General features: G+C 48.6%; 1 protein-coding gene across 2 annotated transcripts; it reads left to right on the plus strand.

Annotated features, from left to right (window-relative positions):
- Window positions 1-4,327: 4,327 nt before the first annotated feature.
- LOC136511656 (amino acid permease 3-like) lies at window positions 4,328-7,575 on the plus strand. Of its 2 annotated transcripts, none has more exons than XM_066505701.1 (5): window positions 4,328-4,446; window positions 5,327-5,458; window positions 5,578-5,811; window positions 5,951-6,044; window positions 6,159-7,575. In XM_066505701.1, exons 2-5 carry the CDS (start codon window positions 5,380-5,382, stop codon window positions 7,180-7,182), a joined length of 1,431 nt encoding a protein of 476 aa, XP_066361798.1. In that variant the 5' UTR covers window positions 4,328-4,446; window positions 5,327-5,379; the 3' UTR covers window positions 7,183-7,575. The 2 variants fall into 2 exon arrangements, with proteins under 2 accessions (XP_066361798.1, XP_066361799.1); XM_066505702.1 differs by lacking the exon at window positions 4,328-4,446 and adding an exon at window positions 5,045-5,243.
- Window positions 7,576-8,252: the final 677 nt, after the last annotated feature.

The raw sequence follows: 8,252 nt of genomic DNA on the forward strand, positions 1-8,252 counted from the left end.
TGTGAAAGACTTGAAACGTCGGATCATATTCTGTTCCAATGCCCCATTGCTGTTTTCTTGTGGTCATTTTTTCGTGAAAGTCTTAGTTGGCCATTGTCGCCAACAAGTTGTTCAGCGCTTTTTTAGAGATCTTGACAAAACTTAGAGGAAAAAAACAACAGGTAACATTGTTCCTATGTGCAGGGGCGTTATGGACTATCTGGAAGGCGCGCAATGATGTGGTGTTTAACAAGAAGACGATGACTTCCCCGGTGGCAATCATTTACAAGACGTTGATGGTGGTGAAATCTTGGCGTCCGCTCTTGAAGCCCAATCTGAAGCCTGTGGTGAACGAGATGATAGATCTAGTTGCTTCTAATGCCACTGTGGCAATGTAGCTGTGGCGAGTGGTTGTCTTTTGTCTGCTTTTGTTGGTCCGAATGTTGGTGGTTTAAACTTGTTGTTTGGGTTTAGAGGTCTGATGATAGATCTTTTGATGGTAGTTTATAGAGTTCGTTAAAGGGTTTAGTGCTTAATCTGTAAGCTGGTTTTCCCAGTAGGATCTTGGGCTTTCGTTAAGCTTTCAATAAAAGTCGGATGAATGCCTTTGATCTAAAAAAACATCCTAGAAGGATAATATAATGGCGTTAGCCGACAGCGCATCGACCGTTCCATGTTCATCCACGTCGGCATTCACCACTCAGGTACTCCCTTATTATAGAATGTGGAATCCAATATTGCGCTCAAGTGTAGATTAAGATTTAAGAACATCCTCGGTTGTTGTTAATCATATCTAAGTAGGTAATCCCACTGGTGTACAGGAAAATATACGTTTAAGCCATGTCTTGTCAAAGTGACATGATCCTCTCTGGTCAGGAAAGAATATTGGCTCCTTACCGTTGCTTTTCTTCCCTCTCCTCCTCCAAAAGGTTTTGGGCAGGTCAAAAGAGACAGAGGATTAGACATTAGTGTATGTAATCGAAAGGAATCTGTGTAAAAAAGGTACTGTGTTAAATATTAACCTAACTCAAAAGATGATAAAGGAGGGAATTTGTGTTTGTACTACTACCATGATGTATGCTGTGTGTGACCTGTGGTGATGTAGTCCGGCATTAAAAAAAAAGGGTTGAGTTTGTCGTGTCAGCTCGCCTTTTTGGTTGGGCATCAGTAGATAATAATGCAATGTTGATGTAACCTAAGGTTCTATAGGTGCTAGGATATATATCAAGATTCAAGCTAGCTAGCTCATTGAATACAATTTTTATATATATCTAGAATGCAACCGAATTTGGATTATACAGGACTATGAACCGCTTGCTAAGTTTATCCCAGAGATAGCAAAGGGTGGGGCAATCATATACAAGAGTTCAGTCCTATATGTTGTCTAGTGGTATCATTGGTTAAGAATTTCTTTTCAAACAAAGTGTAGCTCATTTGATTAAAGCTTTAATAGTGGAGCCTGTCGAACCGAGTTCAAGTCCTCGACTAGACAAGAGTGCTTGCATTTTTCTAGAATTAAATTTAACAACACTATTCTCTTATTTTTCATTTTCCAGGGTGCTCGTAAGGCAGGGTGCAGAGGCAAAGCTACATAGAGATTAGATGGGTGCAAATGTGCCCCCTAAAAGTTGTAAAATAGTGATTATGTCTTAAATTCCACCATATATGCACTCATATAACACATGTCTATGTATCCACAAGGCAAGCGCACTCCCTATCTAATTTGTTCAAGCTTCGCCACTACATACATGTTATCTCTGGATGCACACGCTGAGCACCACGTCCATCGTATTCACGGTCATTCTATTAATTGTTTGCAAAGGCCACACTAATGACATAGATGCACATGGTTGAACACATTGTTCAGAAAAGTAACCGGCGATTAGTCTTTCATGTTTTAAATTATAATTTGTTTTGATTTTTTTAGTTACATAATTTTTGTTATATATCTAGATTCAGTAGGTATCTTGAAAAGCTAAAACTTACAACTTAGATGGAGTACCTCAGCACCTTATTGATCTTGGGCTAGTTGTGCGTTTAATATTAGTGCTGGACAATGTGCTAAAAGACGGAAGGAGGCCAAGCCTGCTCACTGCCAACGTACTGACACCTCTGTGACGTCCGCATATATATATCCCTCAGTGAGGGATCCTACTCTTCAATTGTTGACATGAGATACATGTATGGCTGAATTTCTCCTAGCGCGCCTCTGATCCACAGCCCGCTTCTTTAAGTCTACACTTCGATTAACCTCAAATTCAGTTCTCACTGCTACAAAAATAATTTTGGGAAGGCGACCACAAAATTTAGGTGTCTCCTAAAATATCTGAGGATTTTTGGAGACAGACATTTTATTTATGAAGACGGTCACAAATCATTAGTCTTCTAAAATAAATTTACAAAGGCAGTAAAAAGTGTCTGTCTTCTAAAATACATTTATAGAGGCTGGTCTCTTAAGAGGTCCACCTCCAAACATAGCAACCGGCCTCTCAAGGAAAAGGCATAAGAGGACTGTTACCTATATTTGGATGCTCCTCGGCTTCTCTCTCAACCTGCTCTCTCAGATCTGAACTCTCTCTTCTCTTTCGGCGTGCTCGAGTTATAAGGGGTGTTGCTTGAGATGAAAGAAGAATTGTATATTAGATTATAGCTAGGTACATCATCACGTCACAAGCACTCTAGAATACATTACATATATCCAGAAACTGATTTTCATCTAAATTGTACCAATGCTGTGAATAGCTCCAAATCTTGAATCCAAACCTGTATTGACACTTCATATGGATGACTGCACAGACAAACACTCGGCAAAAGTCCTGAGAACATATGCCCAACGAACGACGGCCAACATTCCTGCAGGCGGAGTTGAGAAACTTCTTCTTTCTTCTGACTTCCTTCTTCTTTCCGCCACCGAAGAATGAGGAAGACTGATCTGAAATTTATTCTCCCTAGTCCTTTATTGTGGCCAGATCTAACCAAAACAAAGCAGAGAAGAGACCGGGGAAAACTATTCCATAGCGGCGACATCATCTCCGCCTTGATGTCGTCCGAAAAGAAAAGTCTCCATGTCACCATCCAATGAAATTGTTGATGTCGTAGTTGTCGTCCTCATCTTCAGCAGAGCCACCATGAAGAAAACGATTCCACCATGTCCCCTCGTCGTTGCCGGAGAGGAGATAAATCCCCCAATACCAAAAAATTTGGCATGGAGAGACCCTAATCATAATGACTCGATTTACTAGAAAAACTTATTAAAAACGATGGATCCTCACTTCCTCTGGCCTCCGGCGAGATGCCGGAGGGGAAGGGAGGGGGACCAGCGCTGGTGGAAGGCGGGGTGGCGATGCTAGGCAAGTCGCGAGTCGTGACGGCCAGGTATTGTGCGAGTCGTGTGACTATCTGTGCGATTAGAATACTCGCGAGTCGCGAGTATTCTAATGTGTACCAGTCGAGAGCTCCCTACTCGTCTTATATACCCCGGGGTAGGGTTACATAGATGGTATTACAGATATATTTTCTAATTAGTTACATGGAAATAATAACACGCTATCGTATGTGGAAATCGGCGCCCAAGCTTCCTATGCCGGGTTACTTGATCACCACGTCCGATGATCTACCCTAATTCGGGTGGGCCTCTTCTTCGCCGGCCTCGGCCTATCCCGACGATGGTAGTGGGCTTATATCGGGGCGATGAGGTACCATGGGTCCATATCACCGATAGGTACTTTTTATTAGGAAAGAACATTGTTTAGTTTATTTGAAACATCATAGGTGTGAACAAAAAATATTTAAACGTAGAACGTATGAGGCATAATTTTTGTTTAAAAATCTAGACTGTTGAATCGTCAAAAAAAATTAATGCGTATATATTTTTCAACAAATTTCATCTCATAATTTTTAACGTGTGATCTTTTTTTAACATTATTGATTTATTGTACTGCAGTCTTTACTTGCCTGTTCGACGCGCCAGAAATGCGCAAAACCAACAACGCAGCAGAGTCTTCCCATTTGCTGCGCGCGATACAAGCAAGCGGGATGATGATCTCCATTCGATCGCCACCGGGAACAAAGTACATATGATGATACAGTGCATTATTGATACGATCCATAGTGGGCCCTCAACTTGTTCGATCTCGCGGAACTTATTCCACGGGCAGGAAAGGGTGATCGAGAGCGGCCGTGGGGCGCGAACGCCTCAGCACCCTCCGTCCCTAGCTTCTTCGTTCACTGATCCTATTCCTATACAACGCAGAAATCCCTGGCACTAGGCCTTTTGATTAACCAGGCCGGCCTGCCACGGCATCCCCTATAAAAACCCGGCCAGCCTGCATACATGGCACAGCACAGCAACACATCTACCCTTGAAGTTGTAGCAGCTCTCACCTTCTCTCTTCAAGCTAGCAGCTCTTCTTGCATTGTTGCAAGAGGTAGAAGGCAGGAGAAGAGGAGAGGTGGACTTCTGCAAAGGTAATTAATCCTTCAAAGCACGCATGGCATGTGCTTGTAGTACGTACGCCCACCACTGTTGCAATCTTATCCTATCTCTTGCATTATATTGGTGTGATGCGTCTTCTTGCAAGGTCCGGGTCTCGGTGCATGGTCTTGGTCTGTGTCAGTCAGTGGACACTGTCCCCACCACCCCCCGTGAGATAGATCTCTGATCGGGACGGTGCATCCAGGCAAGTTGTTATACCGTAAATAGCCAGCAAAAATACCCAACAGTATAACACTATTTTTCATATACATAAACTTCACCCCAAAGATAGCCAGAAGGGGGAAAAAAAGCACGACGCCCTGTTCGTTTCGGTTTGTTTGGCTGATAAGTCATGGCTGAAAATATCGTTGGCTGATTTGGTACGAGAGAAAAATATTATTCGTTGGCTGAAAAAATACGATTTATAAGCCAAACAAACCCATATAAACAGGACGATGGTTCCGTGCAACTGTGCAAGTGCAAGATCCCCTGTTCCCCTGCCGTGGTCACCCACACGGACACGGCCACACCTTCCAGGCAACAGGCTATAAACTGCCGCCGTCGTCCCCACACACTCACTCACTTCACCAGCTAGCCAACCACGAGCCAGTGGAGTGGTAGCCTATAGTCTATAGCCTATAGCTAGCTCAGTGAGTGCTGGGGTCGTCGGCCGCCTCTGAATTCCACGCTGAGTCTTCCTGCGCGCTTCCTTCTACGTCGTCTAATTCCGTGTCTTTCAGCACGTTCTAGCTCGCTCGTCTTGTCGATCGGTGGCTGTATAAATTGCTGCGTGAGTCACGTTGCTGAGCACTTCATCTAGAGCACCGGTGTTGTAGTCTCACTGTTCAGGCGTTGTATTTGTAACTCGTGCAGATAGGGGTGAACGGTACCGTGTGCCCGCCAAGCACTACTACCCGGCGGCGGCCATGGAGGTGACCTCGGTGGAGCTCGGTCACACGGCGGCCTCTAAGTGCTATGACGACGACGGTCGCCTCAAGCGCACCGGTAAGGAGATCAGCTAGCTAGCTGCCTGGCAACAAGCGGCCAGCTGTACATGCTACGCCTGCCTGCCGTGCTTCTTCTTGATCAAACTAGATGCAGAAAGCTGATGGTCTGTCATGAAGGGACGATGTGGACGGCGAGCGCGCACATTATCACGGCCGTGATAGGGTCCGGGGTGCTGTCGCTGGCGTGGGCCATCGCGCAGCTCGGCTGGGTGGCCGGCCCCGCCGTCATGCTGCTCTTCTCCTTCGTCACCTACTACACGTCGGCGCTGCTCGCCGACTGCTACCGCTCCGGCGACGCGTGCACCGGCAAGCGCAACTACACCTACATGGACGCGGTTAACGCCAATCTCAGTACGTGCGAAAACCCCCGCGCACGCATGCGCCATTCTTCGCTGTACTCCGCCGCCGTTGGCCCGTTGGCCGTTGCAGAGCAAGAGCTGATGACTCTCGTTGTTTCTCCTTCCCTGCTGTCGGTCGTTTCGTCGAGCAGGTGGCATCAAGGTGCAGCTCTGCGGGATCCTGCAGTACGCGAACATCGTCGGAGTCGCCATCGGCTACACCATTGCCGCCTCCATTAGCATGCTGTGAGTATATAGAAAAAGACCACGAGAACCGACCGCACCTTCCGAGCCGAGCTGAGCTCAGCTTAATTTGGTGACGTGACGAACTGACGTGTGCTGCTGCGTGTACATCCACAGGGCGATCAAGAGGGCGAACTGCTTCCACGTGGAGGGGCACGGGGACCCGTGCAATATCTCCAGCACGCCGTACATGATCATCTTCGGCGTGGCCGAGATCTTCTTCTCGCAGATCCCAGACTTCGACCAGATCTCGTGGCTCTCCATCCTCGCCGCCGTCATGTCCTTCACCTACTCCACCATCGGCCTGGGCCTGGGCATCGTCCAGGTGGTGGCCAACAAGGGCATCCAGGGCAGCCTCACGGGCATCAGCGTCGGCGCGGTCACCCCGCTCGACAAGGTGTGGCGCAGCCTGCAGGCGTTCGGCGACATCGCCTTCGCCTACTCCTACTCGCTCATCCTCATCGAGATCCAGGACACCATCCAGGCGCCGCCGCCGTCCGAGTCCAAGGTCATGCGCCGCGCCACCATCGTCAGCGTCGCCGTCACCACGCTCTTCTACATGCTGTGCGGGTGCATGGGCTACGCCGCGTTCGGCGACAACGCGCCCGGGAACCTCCTCACGGGCTTCGGCTTCTACGAGCCCTTCTGGCTCCTCGACGTCGCCAACGCCGCCATCGTCGTCCACCTCGTCGGCGCCTATCAGGTCTACTGCCAGCCGCTGTTCGCCTTCGTCGAGAAGTGGGCGCAGCAGCGGTGGCCCAAGTCCCGCTACGTCACCGGCGAGGTCGACGTCCCGCTCTCCCTCGCCGGGGCCGCCGGCCGGTGCTACAAGCTCAACCTGTTCCGGCTGTCGTGGCGAACGGCGTTCGTGGTGGCCACGACCGTGGTGTCCATGCTGCTGCCCTTCTTCAACGACGTGGTCGGGCTCCTGGGAGCGCTCGGCTTCTGGCCGCTCACCGTCTACTTCCCCGTGGAGATGTACATCGTGCAGAAGAAGGTGCCCAGGTGGAGCACGCGGTGGGTGTGCCTGCAGCTGCTCAGCCTCGCCTGCCTCATCATCACCGTTGCCTCCGCCACGGGCTCCGTCGCCGGAATCATCTCTGACCTCAAAGTGTACAAACCGTTCGTCACCACCTACTGATGACTGATCGATCGTTCGGTGCAGTCGAAACATTTGCATGCACAGATGATTAATTGGCGCCTAGTATGTGCAGTCTTTAATTAAACTAGGCATTAATTAATTACTATCACACGGTAAGAAAAGGGAAAGAAAAAGGTGATTATTGGTACGGTGTTCTAGTGATGCGTAGCTTGCATCGCTGATTTACCGTGTCCTTGCTAATTTCCATTGTTTGTGATCTGGTTGACTGAAAATGCTAGTGAATTAAGAGAAATCAAATCGTAGTAGTGTGCGTTCCCAAGCCAAATGCATTATTAAAGTTATCAGTACAGAACTCATGTAAAGTGTCTGTGTTCCAATCCAGAATTGTGTTCATAAGGGGGAAAACATGCTTGTTCCTACGAGACTCTACAACAATTTCTTACATGCCATGGTTACAGAATTTGAGGCTACCTATTTCTTCGTGGTATTTAAGGGCAAATTTTCAGCATCCATCATTTCTTATGCTAGAGCTTAAATAGACATATAAAGATTATTGAAAGCTAGGGTATATTTGGTTGTTGCCCTGACATACATCTGTCAGATAAGAAATTCTGGCCAGTACGTACTCAAAATCAAGGGACAATTGTCTGGCGGACATCCAAAGTGATGGTCGTTCGTTGGCGGACACCCTGTTTTGAGCAGTTTGTCAAAAGACGCTCTGGTTCGGTGAAATTAGGCCACAAGACACCGCGGATCGGTTGCAGCCGGTTGAGGAGAGAGAACAGCGGTGAAATGACATTCTTGCTCCTACCGCTTTCTTCTTCCTCTCTCTCTTTCTCTTTTTTCTGTTTCCTGTCCCCGCCACCCTCTCCGCCTCCTGCACCCGCCATCGCGCATCACGCCGTCACAGGCGGCTGCGCCTCCGACGCCCGCGCCTCGCACCTCCGGTGGCCTGCTCCGGCGCCGCGCATCCGACGTCTACGCTCCAGCCTCGCGCCCTACGTGCTCAGCGGTGGACGTTCTGGCCGCGGTTTTCGCGGCGTCCGCCAACACCAAGTCAGAAGGTGGACAGGCGCTCGAGGTCATCCCCTCGCTGCAGGTTCCGGAGC

This window comes from Miscanthus floridulus, chromosome 16 (genome assembly GCF_019320115.1).
Source record: "Miscanthus floridulus cultivar M001 chromosome 16, ASM1932011v1, whole genome shotgun sequence".
Lineage (NCBI taxonomy): Eukaryota > Viridiplantae > Streptophyta > Magnoliopsida > Poales > Poaceae > Miscanthus > Miscanthus floridulus.

Bases quoted from the DNA above. Each gene is read 5' to 3' on its own strand.
- LOC136511656 (XM_066505701.1), top strand. From the start codon at position 5,380: ATGGAGGTGACCTCGGTGGAGCTCGGTCACACGGCGGCCTCTAAGTGC. The intron at 5,812-5,950 runs GTACGTGCGAAA...TTCGTCGAGCAG, and splicing joins CGCGGTTAACGCCAATCTCA to GTGGCATCAAGGTGCAGCTC. The intron at 6,045-6,158 runs GTGAGTATATAG...GTACATCCACAG, and splicing joins GCCGCCTCCATTAGCATGCT to GGCGATCAAGAGGGCGAACT.